At 35.6% G+C, this 18,082-nt stretch overlaps 1 protein-coding gene across 2 annotated transcripts; it reads right to left on the bottom strand.

Annotated features, from left to right (window-relative positions):
- Positions 1–1,948: 1,948 nt before the first annotated feature.
- On the bottom strand, positions 1,949–17,484 carry LOC147382889 (S-adenosyl-L-methionine-dependent methyltransferases superfamily protein). 2 transcript variants are annotated; one of them, XM_086427913.1, is made up of 5 exons: positions 17,066–17,203; positions 15,121–15,201; positions 12,846–13,065; positions 10,677–10,832; positions 1,949–2,849 (listed from the first exon to the last, which is right to left on the bottom strand). In XM_086427913.1, exons 3-5 carry the CDS (start codon positions 13,042–13,044, stop codon positions 2,158–2,160), a joined length of 1,047 nt encoding a protein of 348 aa, XP_086284039.1. In that variant the 5' UTR covers positions 13,045–13,065; positions 15,121–15,201; positions 17,066–17,203; the 3' UTR covers positions 1,949–2,157. The 2 variants fall into 2 exon arrangements, with proteins under 2 accessions (XP_086284039.1, XP_086284038.1); XM_086427912.1 differs by lacking the exon at positions 15,121–15,201 and having other exon boundaries at positions 17,066–17,484.
- Between the last annotated feature and the right edge of the window lie 598 nt (positions 17,485–18,082).

Here is an 18,082-nt window from a genome sequence, read left to right as displayed (position 1 = left end):
AATATTTTGATAATTGCAATTACCTCCCTCCTAGTTATCTAAGGGGTTAATTACTCCCGCCCTTTCTTACAATTGCCATCAACTTAATAGTTTAATTATTTTAAAAAATAACATAAAATAAGACCGTAAAATGATAAAATAACATAAATTTTTACCCTATTAGTGAAAGGGGAAGTAAGTGCAATTATACAAATGTTAGGGGGTCAAAATGGAATTATACCAAAAAAGTGTAATTTACCCAATAAAAATAAAGGAAATAAGTGAATGATAGAGAATAAGTAAAAGTTGGGATGCCAATAAAAACTTTCTCCCACTTGTTTTTTCCATCTAAATATCTACTTTTTGGATTTAAAATTTTATATGAGCATAATCATAATTGTAGAACTACTGAAATTGTTTGAATAAGTGTTATAAGGTTGAGATAATAATTTGAGCCAAACCTTTGTAATGTTTGAATGGTGTTTTTTAATCTTTAATTGGGGTGTCATAAGTAAAAATTAAGGTGCCAATAGTAGTTCTCAAATAAAAATAGAATATATAAATCAGAACTGCTTTGAGGCGTATAGATCGATTAGGTTGTTTTTACAGAAAACATACTCTAAAAATGAAGGTGACTTTGGATATCTAGCAAATAAGCCTTCATGATATATTAAAAAAATAAAAAATAAAAAAAAATAAAAAATAAAAAAGCCAAGTTTGTTTTTTCAAAACTATACGTCCTCTCAAAGTTTATATTAACTATGAAGAAAATTTGTTACTCGTGTTTTTGATAAACAATGCCTCTTAATAGGGATTAAAAAGATCAGATTGAATTTGAAGTTCAATGTTTTGTATTTTACAATTGTGCAGTTGATCAAAATAATTCTCCTTTATATAGACACTATAGTTTGCCCTCGGCCTACCAAGACAAACATCTTCTTCGGGGTTAAGGGGTTAAATAGCAGGGACAGTAAAGTCGAAGACGTATTATTAAAAATGAGAGAAGAGGAAAGACAATATATAAAATTGAAGGGATATTCTTGAAAAAGAAAAAAAGAGAAAAAGAAAAAAAGATAATAAAATTGAAATTATCATCCAGATTTATGATGAGATTAAATTCTAACCCCTCTTCTTTATGGATGGGATAAAGATTGAGACAGGGTTATATAGATTATTTTTTTTTTAACGATTTGGAAAACCATTTAACCCTTCCCAGAAGGTGATATCAACACTCATATACTTTAACCAACTTAGCAACCCAGCACCTTCAATGCATCAAACTCTTGGAAACACTCTTTGGTTATGATTCGTTTGAGACGACACTTTTCAAATGTCTTTTTGAAATCAAAAACCACTAGGAAACCTTTCAAAAAGCCAATAAGAACTATTTCGGCTGCGATACACATTAGGCACTCCTTGGGCTTACGAAGGATCCATTGACTTTGGATAAACTCAGCGTAAAGCATAGAATACTTTTTTCCATTCATCAATCTAAAAAAGAAAAGAAAAATCACTTTCATATATTAACACAAAATTCTAGATATTTATATATTTTACCATCAAATATGTATATGATACTAATTAATTAATTTGAATAAACATTAATCGTGTATAACACAGTCCAGTATACGTATAAGAGAAACAAGTAGACTTTTGTGACACACTATATGAATTTCACTATTAGCATATTATGTCTTATTTACTATAGAAAATCCTAAAGTGGCTTCGTATGCCACTACGTTTGACACTGAGCCTTCGATGTGGAGGTGTGCACTCCCTATAGATGTTTTTCCTTGATATATGAGTAAAGCATCTATGGTGGAGCGCACACCTCCACATCAAATCTGTGTCACATGCAGTTGTGTAGGACCTTTCAGATTTTTTTTCCTAGAGTTTCCATGGATGTAGAGATCGTAAGATGCAACTTTCCCATTTTTGTGCTTTCTTTGGTGCTAGCTCTTTTTTAACATTTCCATGTAACAAAGCCTAAACCTCCTTCCCTCTTTCTAATCTGATCAACGAAGTTTACATCTGTTCCAAAAAATAAAATAACATGTAGGCCTATACAAATTCTAATTCAGTATCGAGTAACCAAAGTATCTCGATTGTTCTGCAAAGCATTTTTAATTGAAAATATCTCAAATTCAAAAAACTCTACTGGGAAGGAATCCAGTAATGTTAATCAACCAAAACAAACCCATTTTTTAGGTATGGAAAAAACGAGAATGGCAAGTGAAGAACAGATTCGATTTTATGGCATTTGGATGTGAGTGTGTGCAAAACCTTAACCCTGTTGTCTGCGACCATCATATCATCCACCCCAAAACCTCTGCAGACGACAAGAGAAGAATTGCAAAGCTCGGGAGCTGAAACAACAAAACCCACACCACTTCCACTCCCAATCAACACATCTTTGTATGCTCGGCAGACTTGTGAGACATACTTGCCCATGGGTAGAAATGGGTAATTGTCAAATGGACCACCATCCTGATCTTGATCCAAGATATCGGTATCAGCATGAAGATTCACCACCACAGTGCCATGTTCAGGATGAAGTCGGTTTTTAAGAGCTTGGAGAAACGGGCTGTTTGTGTCCCATAACTTGCGAGGGAATACATCATCACCATCATAAGCGTCGATGAACACAAGGTCATAGACATTGGTAGTGTTGAGGATGAACTTCTCTGCATCTGATTCATAAAGGAAGAGTCTCTCGTGGATGCCTTCCCATAATAACTTGTTGATCGTTCCCGGATGAGAGAGTTCACGTTCACCAGATGATTTCATCACAGCAAAAGCTGGGAAACCCATTGCTTGGATGGAGGCTGAGATAACAAGCGGGTCAATTTCGACGATGTGTACAATTGACCCTGAAGAGATCAATAACAATTCAGTGATTAGGGTTCTGATTAACAATTAGGTGTAGTTGGTTTTGCCATTTAGAAACCAACAAGAATACATCGTGGTGATTTAAAATTAACGAATACAATCTTCTCTCAAGGTCTTAGGTTGTTAATTTCATTCAAGGTTGGTTACTGATAATAAATCAAGGAATGAAGTATAGAAGCACCATTTACATGGTTTCCAGTCTCCAAATCATCCAACACCGATACTAAGTCACTGGTATTCCAAACCCGAGTCAATGTGAGATAAAAGATTGAGGCAGCCCGAGTCAACTAGAGATGGCCCAGGATTTGAAGCCATGATCACCTATGAATCCTTTCATTTAAATGATGATGTGGAGGAAGTTGCAGGAGTACAAGTGAAGTTCATAACTACAAATGATAGCAAAGGTTTAAAGAAAAAAGCCTAGCTTTCTTGTGGAGGCAATTTCCATTATATAGTGATGATTGTGCTCCACAATGAGAATGTGTTTGATGATGAGTTTTGTCATATCCATGACCAGAACAAGGATAATAATTAGACCAATTGTTGTTGGGCTTGTTCCTACGATTCACATGCCTTAGAACATTAGCTTTGGCCTAATTTTTTCACACCTTAGAGAGCTTTTCGAGTTGTGTTATTTGATTTTTTTTTTTTTCAGATGTTGAGCCCCGAGGCAAGGCATGGGGTTGGCCAATGCCTAGCGGAGTACTGCACAGACTTTTAAAATAAATAATATAACATATATAAATTATTAACATTAGAAAATATAAACAAAATTATGGTAAGCCATGTGATATTTCCAAATTACAAATCCTAGTAAACAAATTCCAAGTTTTAGTCCCTTATAAAAGTAATAATATAAAATATGAGTATTTCATATATATTTGAGTAATTTAAAGTTTCTGCAGAAAATAAGTATTTTATATTTAGAAAAATGCTAAACTGACTTGAAAATAACACTGCCTTCAGCACTGTGTGCAAAGAATAATAGATGCTTTTCCTCGAGATACGAATGTTGCACATATTGGAAATAATCTAGTTGTTATTTTAGTTCTAATTGTTTTCCAGTAATAGCCTTTTTATTTATTTTTATGTAAGGGCAGTTTTGTCTTTTTACTCTTATTATTATTATTATTATTATAAATTCCTACCAAGATCTTAGATTGAGACTTGACTTGTTTCTTCTTGGTATTAGAGCCAAGAAATTTCGCCCTCCCCCGCTCCCCCCTCCTCTCCTTCTTCTCTTTATTCACTAAACCTAACCTAGAACAGCCTTATTTGATGTCTTTTAATCTTCTTTTCTTTTATCACATGTTGCATTAACTTTTCTGCGTTATGTTTATACCCTATGTTAGGGTTTGTTCCTTCGACTTAATTTTTTTTTTTTTTGAATAGTAACAGCAGTTGCTGTTCTGTTTTGCTCTTTTTGGGGTGTGCGGCAGCACTAGGAGTGCTGTTGAGAGGGATCCACAGCCCAGCGGCAACCCCCCTCCTTCAATCCTGCCTTGCGACAGCCATGCCACAACAGTTGTTCCTTTTTTGCTGTTTTTGAAGTGTGCGGCAGCACTGAGATTGTTGTTGAGAGGTTCAACAGCCCTTCTCCTTCCATCCTACCTTGCGACAGCACTAGGAGTGCTGTTGGGGAGACTCAAAGCCCGCATTAGGCCCTTTACAGTCCTCCAGCAGCACTGGGAGTGCTGTTGGGAGCTTTACAACCCTGCGACACCAACTTCTAGCAATCCTCTATCTTGCGGCTGCACTTGGAGTGCTGTTGGGAGGATCAACAGCCCTACCACAGTCCCTATTGAAGTGTTGGAAGACCTGTGGCAACATTTCACAGCCTTGGGAGACCTGCTATTGCACCTAGGGTGCCCATAAAGTTTTTCTTCTTTGGCCCTCCAATTTATTCAGATCTCCCTTCAAACCAAAGCAATATCTTCCGAACAAGGAATTACGACTTCTGTTATAGCCCTTGGGTCTAACTCTTCAACTCAACGTATCACCACTGCTTTTCTTGATAGTTGGAACTTCCAGTCATGGTCCCAATCTGTGCGAATCTATCTCTCTGGGACTGTTATTAAACCACCACTTACTGATCATAAATTTGAATCATGTGAGATTGACAACTGTACTATCCTTGGGTAGCTATTTAACTTTATGGAGTAGCGCATCTCTACCATATTCATGTATCATGAGACGGTTCCATCTTTATGGTTAACACATACTCAGACATACGCACATGCCAGGAATGGCTCGAGGATTTATGATCTTTATCGAGACATTGCCCACGCTACCCAAGGGACTCAGAGTGTCACTGATTACTTTGGATTCCTTCAGTCACGTTGGGAGAAACTTTTTCATCATGAGTTTATGGTTGAATTATCTTCAGAGGCAACCAGTAATGTGGTTAAGAGGATTGCTCGACATCAGACCTACCAGTTTCTTATGGATCTACGTCTAGAGTTTGAGGCACTTCGGACACAGATTCTCAACACCACTCCTTTACTTTCTTGATTTGAGATATTTGCGACCATTGACAATGATGAGAGTTGTCGCCGTATTGCTCCTCCTCAGACTCAAGTCCCTAACATTCTTTTTGCTCCAGCTATAGATTAGGTGGCCTTAACTACCAACTTGAGTTTTTTCGACTCTTGTACCCCTGGATCAGGGAATCATGGTCGTGGTAAAAGGAATGGCCTTACTTCCAGTCATTGTGGGAAGACCGGCCATGAAAAGATCCGCTGCTTTCAGATCTATCCTCATCAAATACCACGATCTTCCTCTTTGTGACAGACTTCTACAATGGAATCATCATCTATTATTCTCACTGATCCTCCTTCACTTGGCACAATTGACTTGCAACAGCTACAAACTCATATTGCCACTATTGTCCGGGATCAGCATCATGCTCACTCACCCCTCTTCGACTGTGGCCTCTGTTACAACACCTCCAAGTACATCCTCTACTTTCCATGTCACTTAGTCTAGCTCTACTCCTCTGACATGGGTTATTGATTCTATTGCCTTTGATCACATGACCGGTGAGTTTAACCAGTTTACTTATTTTATTTTTCCTATTGCTCATAGGGAGGTTTGCCTTGCTAATGGATCCCTTACACCTATCCACAGTAAAGGTATCATCCCCTTGTCCTTTGAGATTTCACTAGATTTTGTGATTCATGTCTCTCACCTATCTCTCAATCTTTAGTCTATGAGTAGTATCACTAAATCGCTAAATTGCCCAATTACTTTTTTCCTACTCATTGTATTTTTTAAGACCTGACTTCGAGGAGGATTTTTGGCAAGGGGTATGAGAGGGATGGGCTGTACTTGTTTAGATCTCAGCCTACTCCTACTCTGGCTTCTATGTTTTTTTCCTCTAGGAGTTACACGTTTTCATCTCAAACTCTAGATTTATGGCATACTCGCTTAGGACATGCCAATTTTCAACACTTATGTTCTTTGTTTCTTTCTTTAAAAATTGCTTGTAGTGGCCATAAATTTTAGTGCTGTGTGTGAACTTTCTAAACATACATGTACTTATATTCCTTGTATGTATCGATTTAATGTAATGTTTGATTTAATTTATTCTGATGTTTGAGGACTTTCCCCTGTTACTGCTTTTAATCGTCATAGATATTATGTTATGTTTATTGATGACTATTCTCGTTGCGCTTGGATTTATTTGATGTGTTCTTACTCTGAGATGCTCTCTATCTTTGTCAATTTTCTTAAAATGATTCAGACTCAATACAATATTACTTTTAAATTTCTTAGGTTTGATAATGGAGGGGAATATATATTTGATGGGATTCATTCTCATTTTCATGAGCATGGTATGCTTCATCAGTCGACTTGTCCTTATACTCCTGAGCAGAACGGGGTGGCGGAATGTGAGAACCACCATCTCATGAATATTGTTAGATGTCTTCTTCAAGGGATGCATGTTCTTAAGGCATATTAAAATATGGCAGTCCTCACTGTGACTTTTCTTATTAACCGCGTCCCCAATCGCACCTTAGAGGGACAAATGCCCCTCCATGTCCTTCAACCTGATAGTATACTTTTTCCCATTACACTTCGAGTCTTTGGATACATGTGCTTTGTTCAGGACAGAACTCCTAATCGCACGAAATTGGATGACAAAGCTATTCGATGCGTTTTCTTGGATTACTCTTCTATGTCAAAAGGGTATCGATGTTATGATCCGGTTTCTCACCGTGTTATTCACTCTCTTGATGTTATTTTCTTTGAAAATATTTCATACTTCTGTGCCACATCTACTTTGCAAGACCCAACTCATATAGTATTGCCTTCTCCCGTCTTTTTTCCATCATCACCAACGTTCAAGGTCTACGCTTGTCGCCCACGCCCTCTTCAACTTTTGCCAACCTCCCCCTTGGATTCAGGTGTATTTCCTTTTACTTCTACACATACCTGTCCTTACCCCTTCTATTTCTGACTCTCACTTGCCTATTACATCTTCCTCTCATCAGGTTTATCTTGCAGTCACTAATTCTATCCGCATTCCTCGATCCATATAAGAGGTTTTGCGAGATCCTCAGTGGACTAAAGTTATGACGACTGAGATGGATGCTTTGCACAAAAATAATACCTGTGAGCTTGTCACCATTCCATCTGGGGAGCGAATTGTTGATTGTAAATGGGTCTTTATTGTGAAATATCTCACCAATAGGACTGTTGATCAGTATAAGGCACGTTTCATTGCTAAAGGGTTTACACAGACTCTTGAAAAAGATTTTGGTGCTACATTTGCTCCAATTGCCAAACTTTCCACTGTTTGATTTCTTATCTCTTTAGTTGCATGTCACTCCTACCTCTTCACTAACTTGATGTGAAAAATATTTTTTTGAATGGTGATTTGACTGAGGTTATTTATATGGACCCCCCTCCTATATTTCCTCTTCAGGGAGAGTATTTTAGAAAGGTATGCCGCCTTCTTAAATCTCTATATGGCCTAAAGTAGTCTCTGTGAGCCTGGTTTCAACATTTTTCTAAGGTTATTTTATTGATGGAGTTTTATAGATGTCACTCAGGTCATACTTGCTTTATTCGACGATGAGTGGATGGTTATTGTACCATTGTTTTGGTTTATGTGGATGATATTATTGTGACCGGTGATGATGCATAGTAGATTGATAAAGTTAAGATGTTGGGTCGTATTTTTGAGGTTAAGGACTTGGGTCCACTCAAGTATTTTTTGGAGATAGAAGTGGTCCGCTTTCACTGTGGTATTTCACTATCTCAAAGTAAATATTTCGCTATCTCAACGTAAATATACATTGAATCTTCTTCAAGACACTGGGATGCTTGATTGTCGTCTTGCTTCGTCCCCTATGGATCAAAATCATCATTTTCAGACTAACTCTAGTGATCTTTTATCTGATCCTTCTTCTTATCAGAGATTTGTAGGTCGTCTGATTTATTTGATTGACACTAGACCGAGCTTGTCATTTGCGATTAGTGTGGTTAGTCAGTTCATGCACATTCCGTATATTTCTCATTTTGATGTTATTTATCGTATACTTCGCCATTTGAAATCGCATCCTAGTCTTGGCATTTTCTAATCTTCCACTACTCAACAACATTTATCTTATTTTACAGATGCTGATTATGCTGGTTCTCTCACAGATAGGAGTTCTACTTCTAGTTTTTGTATTTTTTATGGTGATAACATTATCTCATGGAAGAGTAAGAAACAGAATGTGGTTTCTCGTTTTTCTGCAGAAGCAGAGTATCATGCTATGGCCCTTGGCGCATGTGAGTTACTTTGGTTTCAATCTTTACTGACAAAGTCTGGGTCCTGCTTTTGGCTCTTCTACTCTGTTCCGTGACAACAAGTCTGACATCATGCTTACTTCTGATTCAGTTTTTTTATGAAAGAACTAAGCATATTGAGATTGACATTCACTTTCTCAAAGAAAAATTCGATTTGGTGATCTTCAGACAATCTTCGTACCTTCTTCAGATCAACTTGTTGACATGCTTTCAAAGTCTGTTGGTCCTTCTATCAATAATTCTCACATTGTCAAATTGGGTTTAGTTGATATATGTTATCCAACTTAAGGGGGAGTATTGAAAATAATCTATTTGTTTTCCAGTAATAGTCTTTTTATTTATTTTTATGTAAGGGCAATTTTATCTTTTTAGTCTTATTATTATTATTATAAATTTTTGCCAAGATCTCAGATTGAGACTTGACTTGATACTTCTCAAATTCTTCTGCACACTTGAGAAAAATAATGGTTCTCTGCACATACTATTGAAGGCAGTGTTGTAGGAAGTTAGAATTCAAGAACTTTCTTTGCATATATAGATACTCCAAATTAATTTTTAAATGCTGCATTATGTTACATGTCAAAAACAACAAAGAATTAGAAGGGAAAGCACAAAAAGGGGAGGTAGATAATATAAAATGGTATAGTTTAAAAAAAAAAAAGGTGGGTGGGTGGGGGGACAAAATCAATGTGTCAAATGTACGCCTCGTCATTCCCACACAATAAGGCATATTCTTCAGCTGTTTCTGACTTCCCTCTTTGTGCCACAAGGCACTGTTTATGACCTTGTGCTGCCTCATATAACTATAATTCCTTGCAAGAATTGGCACAACCAACAAGTGATTGAGCCAAAAGTTGTCAATGCATGAACAATCTCGCAACCCACAAAATTGAGGAAACTCAACTTTTAAGTAAGCATGGTTTCTAAAACGTCATACTCCAAACAAACTGTGACAGCAGTGTAGTCATTCTGTCCATAGTCACCAATTTCGACGACATATAGAAAAAGTCGCGATTAAATAGTGACTTTTTTCCTTCACCGGTTAAATCACGATGTCATTGCGATAAGTCGAATCTTTTACGAACTTCACTGATTAAATTGGAAAAAAAATGGGTATTTTGGTTTTGTTTTAGTAACCTGGGGGCTATGTCAACCTAGATCAAATTTCAGCCTTCCCATATCCAATCCTAGATAATGTTCTAGTAAGAGCAGATGATTTTGATAAGATGATGGTGATCATTTTACCGATGAAGCTTTTGAGAATGAAGATGCAAATGAGGGTAAAATTGAATTTGATGAGTTTTTTATCAGTTAATGAATCCTAACTTGGATTCATGATTGTGATCTTTTTGATATTTTAAACAATACAAACTTTAAATGTGTAGTAATAATAGTATCAACGGAAAATGACCCAAAATAGATGGGGAATCAACCACATATCTCAGTGCAATACAGTCTGTCCACAACAGTTTGAAGACAGATCAATGGATGGACATGGTGGAAAACAAAAAAGAGTCGAAAACAAAGTTTGCTTTGATAACATATCAGATACCCGAGGACATTTCATTTAATGTGTATCAAGTGTACCAAAATCCTATGTATTCATTTATGTACTAAATTCATGTTTCATGCTTATGTATTTTTTGTTACTAGGAATAATGCTATGTTATTTTGTTTCTTTTCAATATTTTTCAATTGCACAACTGCAGAAAGTAATAACAACCAACTCATCCAGACTTCAGGTTCATGAGGAACAAAAGTTTGAATTTTTTACCGCTTTGTTGTTTGTAATATAGTATCTGCTCCACTATACATTCTCAACAAATTTACTTCTCAACTTGTAGTTTTAAACATAGATTTAGTACTTAAGGCAATCTATCTCTTTTTCTCAAACTATAAGGAATCCAAAAACACAACACAATGGCGCATGCTAGTATGTCAAAATAGTATTGATTTCTTTCATAGAATACCATAAAGAATTAACAGCTTGATACTGGAATAGAAAGTTTTACCTTGAAGTTTAGTAGCCAAAAATAAAGGTAGGCTTCCACCACCATGACCAATGCATAAAATATGCATAGGTTTATTTCCACAAATGCCATTCATGATATCATAATTGCGTGATGATGCTATAGCAGCCAATCCAACTGAAAGCATGCTTTTCAGATCTACAAAATGACACTATAGAGATCAAAAAAGGATCATCATAGGCAGCTCAAAAGCTAAATTGAAAAATCAATATTTTAAGAAATTCCTTTTAGCTAGGGAGGGCATGATGATAAATGTGACCAGTATCAAAGACTCAACAAAATAGATAACAAGAATTCAAAAGCAAGTATAGTAAAAAAAAAAATTAGAAAAAAAAATAGCAAAATTTAGAAGCATAGTAAATGCATATTCAAACAAAACCATCATCAAACTCCTGAACTAAATATGCCAACTCTCAAGATAAACTTGATAGATGAAAGCAAAGAAAATCTTCCAGAGAATTGCTAAAAATGCTAGCATTATAGAATAGAAAAATGTTTATAATAAATAATACATAAAAATCTGCATGCATAGGATTTACATGATGAGAAACTTGGAAACAATTAACAACAAAAATTAATATAAGCAAAAAAGGGCCACCACCTTGTTTTCCACTGCTATTGCACGAGTCCCCACCAATCTATCAACAAGTTCATTCACCAATATAATCCACTCCCTTTCCAAAGCAATCTGGGATTCGGTAATTGAAAAAGTTAGCGAGAAGCTTAATGGGTAGAAATCAGCTCAACTTTCATAAGCAGGGAAGACTGTGCTCATGAAAAGTGTATTGGCAAGTATCCTAATTTATTTGCTCTCTTTTTCATATCCCGGCAAGCTTGCTTCTAGTACCAAACAAGATAATAAAATCTTCTCCTTATTTGCCTCAACCCTACTTGCTCTTGAAATGAATAGTAGAAGGCCCTCTGATGTTATGCTTTATTTTCTAAACGATTGTTTAGTGAGCACTGCACAGGCTAGATTTGTTTCAGCAACTATTCCTACTAATGGTGTTCCCCTTATCCGATTGTGGGGATGGGAGATGAATCTCAAGGTAGTGAGAAAAACTTGTTCATATAGGCATAAAACTTGGGAACTGTACGGATGTTTCATGATATTCATATCAAGTAATGCATTAACATTGCATGTCAAATCTATAACCTCAGTCAGCTGCCGATTGGATGTCGCGCTGAATGTGTTCCTCAACTGAGAAGTACAACATTACTAGTCTAGAAGGTCAAAACCAACTTAAGTCCCACAACTATGCTAGGTTGCTAGGCTTAAGGTGTTTAAGTCTGCATTAGGCCAGCCACAGATGGAGAGAGTCATCTTAATAATATAAACTATCCCTCCTTAAGAGAGGTATCTTGGCTCACATTTAGCAAGCTTCATTTCCAAAGGGCAAACACCATGATCCAAATAGCCCTTAACAGTGAACTACCTCGGGAAGGCCAAGGCAAAAAGAAATGAGTTTTCTGACATCACATCCAAGACCTAAAGCAAGGACCTCAATATCTTCAATCTCACTAACTTCACCAATTTTATTCCTTTTAAGTTTATGGGAGGGCGAACACCAAGCACCTCAGATGTTCACATTAATTCTATCCAAGTAAAGATACTTTCAACCATCTCTTAAGCAAGATTATTTTCTCCTTCTGTTGAAGTATTCTGGAGGGCTAAAGCTGTAAATTGGTTTCCAACAACATCGATCTGCATAATTTGATTGATTGGACATAACTAAAAACCAAAGGAGTCTATCAGATGTTCTTTCTCACATTCTGCCATATAACAGCGATCAGCCTAATTGATCATCCAGTGCCTATAATAGAGACTTACATAAGGAGCTCTCTTGCCTAACTCCATTCCCTTCTTTTATCCCTTTCTTAATATATTATGAATAAAACGTGAGAACATAAACTTACATGAAACAAAGACAAACTATGGAGCTTTTAAGAATTATGATTGCCATTTTTTCTTTGATAAGTAACTTACACTCATCTTCCTAAGTGATTGTTACCCTACAAGAAAATGTCAGTAGCAGAATCATATCCAATATATATTCACATAGAGATGACAAATTTTTTCATGGGAAAAATCTTAAAAGTTCAAAGATCTTTTAACTGAAAATTGCTGAAAAAGGAGTATAAGGATTTTACATGGAACAGCCAAAACATGTGGCTGCTGCATAAAGCATACAGAATTAGGGTCTGATTTCCTGTGTGCAGCCATTATTTTAACTGTGCTTTGGCGAGTGAAGCCATTAAAGCGAAGGACGCGCCACTGATAACCGAGTATCTTAAAGTGTTCATTCTTAGAATGTATCTCCAAATACCTTTTCTGAAGCCAATCCTCCATTGCAGACCAGTGAGCCACATCCTGAAACAAAAGTAAAACACAAATATTAATTGCATCCTAAGCGAAAGACAGCGTCATTATATTGTGGATCTGAAACATGCCTGTTATTGGAAGTATTTTTTGTGTCAATAATTGGAAGAGTAACCACAATTCCAAAAAGAATATATACAAAGAAGGCAACTTAGAGAGGATCAGTTTGAAATATATATATAGGGGAACGTTCGGAGGTCTTAACGAGAGCCAAACATTTTTCAATATATGGGTTAGAAGTTTTGGAATGGGCTGATTTTTTATGAGGACGATCTCCAAGGGTGGAGCCAGGATTTTGCCCATGTGGGGGCAGCCAAGAGTAGAAATTTTTTTGTGAGGACAAATAAGAGTGAAAAAAATAGTTGTGGGGGCAACTAAGAGTGGAAAAAAATATTGTGGGGGCAATAGTGGCAGATTTCTTTACCGGCCGCTACAATCTATCGCAATAGCACATTAATCCATAGAATTTGAAAACTCTTGTGAGGGCAAGTGCCCCCACTCTAAATCCACCCCTAACGATCTCTATGGCAAGGAGATCTTTAATGCTGAACACAACCGACGATGGGAATTACTATAATTTTATTTCACCAGTGATGAAATCTTCCCAGTCGAGGAGAATTGATGGGTACATAAAATCTTAAAGAGTAGATTTTAGTTATTTATTTAGATTTCTGTTTAAGGGCTTTATTTTCATGTTTTGGGGGCTTATTTCCATGTTTTATTGGCCTACAGTCTTAGTATAATATTTAGGGGCAGTTACTTTATTTTGTATTTTATTTAAGTTTATTAGGGTTTGTAAAATTAGGAGAGATAAAGTTATAAAAATTAGGTTTATTTATTTTGTATTTTAGTTTACTAGGATTGTTGATTTATTTTCTTTGTATAGATTGTATTAGGATTTTTTTTATTATTAATGAACAATGAACAGACTTTGATGAATAAAGAATGAGTTTTTAATAGAGTGAAGTGAGTTTTCCACTATTCTTGGTGTGATTCTAAGGTTCTATCTTTCTATCCCTTTCTCTTGCTTCTTCTAATTTCTTTTTTTTATTCTTTTATTTTTCTTGATTTTCTTTTAATTCCTTGTTCCTGATTTCTTGATTCTTGAAACCCCTTTCTTGATTCTTAATTTTTAAAACCTACAAACCTCAATCCATAATCATTTATCCTTTCTCTTAACCTTTAACCATTCTTTAACCCTTGATCATTTTCTTACCCAACAAACCTTAACCATTTTCTCTATCCTACAATAATTGAAATAAAAATTTTATTTTACCTTTTGGGTTTACCTATCCTAACCCAAATCGTAAACCCAATCTCAAGTCCTTAATCCTTACCCCAAATCCTAAACCAGATTCCCTAAACCCCATCATTTTCTTATCTCCCCTCACGGTCTCACATCAATCTTCTTCACAAAAAATCAGCCCATTTTGAAACTTCTAACCTCAATTTACAAGTTGAAGAATCGTAGACTGTCAATTATTTGTAAACCACTTTTGATGGGGTTAGAAGTCTCAGAATGGGCTAATTTTTTGTGAGGATTTGTGAGAATGAATCAGCCCATGCCGAAACTTCTAGCCCATATATTGTAAAATGTTCGGCACAATTTTTGGCTCTCTTTAGGGCTTCTGAACGCTTCCTACATATATATATATAAGTAGATAGCGCTAAAAAAGAAAATTTCAATTGGAATGGTTAAGATCATACTATACATAAATCCATAACATTGTTTTGCAATCAGGAAATATCAAAGATCAAGAAGAGTTCACAGAGTGTCTGAATCTGACATATGTCTAAAACAAGCACATTACCCTTTTTAAAATAGACAATGCAACATAGTTATTAATTCAAGGTTTCACGTAAAAGGAATTGATAGATTAAGTATATTGGAAAAGTAGAAAAGAGCATGTATACCAACACTAACTGTCAAGGTGAATCATCAAACACCATTGAAAGCTAATTTTCATAAACCCGGGTTAGTATCCAATGTTGTACACAAAAATTGATACGTTGATGAACTTCAATATTGTGCAAGCAATGGATGGCCTGAGCGATGACAGCTTAAAGAACTTGAAAGTTGCAGCTCACACACATGTCCCACATGGGTACACCACCCTTTAGAAGAGTCTGTATAACATAGTTATGGGTACAATGTTTTGCATAGAAAGCATTCAAATAGACTAAGTAGACGGGTAAAACATAAATAAATAAACACGTAAATGGATGAATCATCAAACACAATTAACATTGATAGCAACCCTGGTTCTTATGCAATGTCCTACACAGAATTAATATTTTGATGAACTCTTGGCTGCGAGCTATGAATGAACCGATGGATGACAACTTAAAAGATTTGTAACTTTCAGCACCAAATCAAGGTTACTTTTGCTATTAATGTCATAATGAAGGAAATCGGTACCATGGTTTAAAATTTCGTTTTGTCCCAATGTTTCGATTTTAAAAAAAACCAAAACATTCCCAAAACATTGCGAAACATTAATTATTTTTTTTTTTAAAGTCTTCCCCAAGAGATTGTAGTCAAGGGCTATGTCATCAGTTTTAAAACACTACAATATATAAAATATTTATCAAAATTGGTCTAAATGACACAGTCTTCCACAAAAGACCAAGGTCAAGGGCATCTCATATTTTTTAAAACAACACGGGAGACAAAGGTGTAGCCACAACTTTGTTTCAGACTCAGAGGGCCGTAGAAGATGAGAAGTTCAGAAGAGAAGGAGGATCAGCCACCCAGGTACCCCCCCCCCTTCCTCTCCCTCTCTCAAATCTCTTTTTCTCCCCCCAAATCTCTCTTGTAGATCCGTGGATCATGATATTTTTTTGGGAAAATGATCGAAACTTTGAGAATTTCTATTTCAATAGGGTTTTGTCTCGGTAGGCTGAAAAACCAAAATGTTTCATATGAAACATTACAAAACAAAACGGATCTATAAACCATCTCGAATACAATATATAAGGTCTTCAATTTATGTATTGAGCTTTAATTACAAAATAAACACTCTTGCATATGTCTTGGTAATTTTCTGGATCCCTAATTTCATAATTTTCTTCTTGAAGGACCAATGCTTTTTGGCTCCATAATGAGGTTCTTTGATTCATGAAATTTTTGTAGTTAGTTGGAACATATAGGGAGAGGAATCGATTCAAGATGTCATTGTGTTGGTCATGGGTTTTATGTTTTGGTGGTGTAAATTATATGATAATTTCAAATGTATCTTTTGTGAGGATCTTCTCTTTAGGTGGGAATTGGTTTGTATGTGTAGTAGTTATTTTTGTGTGTGTTTTTTTTTTCTTGATTTTCTTTTCCCTTTCTGTTTATTGGTGCTTTGTTCTTGGAGGCTCCCTCAGCTTCCTCCTCTTATGATATATAAAATCTTCTTTATCTATCCACAAAAAACAAATAATAATAATGAAAAAAGGTGTAATTTTCACTCCCTTATTATTATTATTTTAAAATATAAATCTCGTCCCAGACAGGTATCGTTTGCTAGTGAACCGGATTTATAGTGTCTCAGGATTCACACATCTCATGAGAGAAAACATGACTAGGACAAGATTTCGAAGATCTCAGCCAAATCAGTAAAACTCGGACAAGTCAACCGGAATTTTGATATCTTAATTAAAATAAATAATTTTTTTTATTTTGAATTTAAATATTTATTATCTAAATAAAATGTTGGTCTATGACTAAACATCTTCTAGTCTACCTTATTTCATAAAAAAAAATCAATAATTATCTTTATATAAATATACATTAATAAATAATTGTAAACTCTTTAAACCGAGATTTGAAACCATGGTACAAGCACATATAGACAACATTCAAATTCAAATTAGAAATCTCAACATAAGTTTTCAATTTATTTAACAAACACAATATAGGTTCAAATTCAGATTTTCAAGGGACCCTAAAATCAAACATAAATATATCTATGAGACTGAAAGATAGAAGATCGTCCAAGAATATTACCGGTTTCGAAGAAGGATACGCGACTACAGATACGACCCCATTTCCTTTGTCAGAAGTAGAACTTAAAACAGTGTGACCATCTGTATCCGTTCCCCACCATTCCGAAGCGTAAAACCAATGCCCTTCGTCTTCAAGATTACGATTCTGGGTTGCTGTGGAAAATCGACGAAAATTCCATCTCTTCAAGCTACTCGCTCTCCGCCACATTACTGAAACCCTAATTCTCTGCCTTCTTTACTCAATCGTCTAATGTCTATTGTATTATAAAACCCTAAATCTTTGCTTATTTTTCTTTTTTTACTCAATCTTCTATTGTCGGTGTGTTCATAAACCCTAACCTTCTTGTTAAAAAACCCCTTCCCTTTGTTTAAACGTAACGGCTTCTTGCTCAAAACCCTAACTCCAATTTTTGTTAGAGAACCAATGTCGGTTAATTCAGCTGTTTTTAAGTGATATTTTATTGGCACACCAAATTTTACTTACAACACACCAATCCTTTTAAAATTATACTTTTCACTAAACGTGTGCAACTTATGTCTAAATTCCGGTTTCGGTTCATTGTTCTCAGAACTAAAATAAAATAAGCCTGCGTTGTTGTGAGACTCTTTACTCAATTTATAAGTCGATGGTACAACCATTACAAGAGATAAGTTCAAATAGAATCAAATATAACAATCATTATCTAAAGGAAGTAAGTGATGAGTCCTAATCTATGGGGACTCTTCTAACTGAAGGTCCTTATCTTTATTACTCCCCTTCAAACTGATGGGAGGAACGAACAAGTAGCAATTTGGAGCGATGTTGCTGAAAATATAGTGTAAATAGACCATTGATGAAGATGTCTGCCAATTAAGAATGAAAGCGCACAAAGTGAATATGAAGTTGACCCATTGCAACCAATTCACAGACGAAGTGGTAATCAACTTCAATGTGCTTAGTGCAGGCATGAAAGATGGGATTGGCAGTCATGTGAGTTGCACTGATATTGTCACAGTGAACAATCAGCGGCAAATTAAA

This window comes from Akebia trifoliata, chromosome 16, assembly GCF_017979445.1.
Source record: "Akebia trifoliata isolate Shusen 1 chromosome 16, ASM1797944v1, whole genome shotgun sequence".
NCBI classification, from domain to species: Eukaryota; Viridiplantae; Streptophyta; class Magnoliopsida; order Ranunculales; family Lardizabalaceae; genus Akebia; species Akebia trifoliata.
Note: the sequence above shows the minus strand (reverse complement) of the source record. Positions and strands in the feature narration are given on the sequence as shown.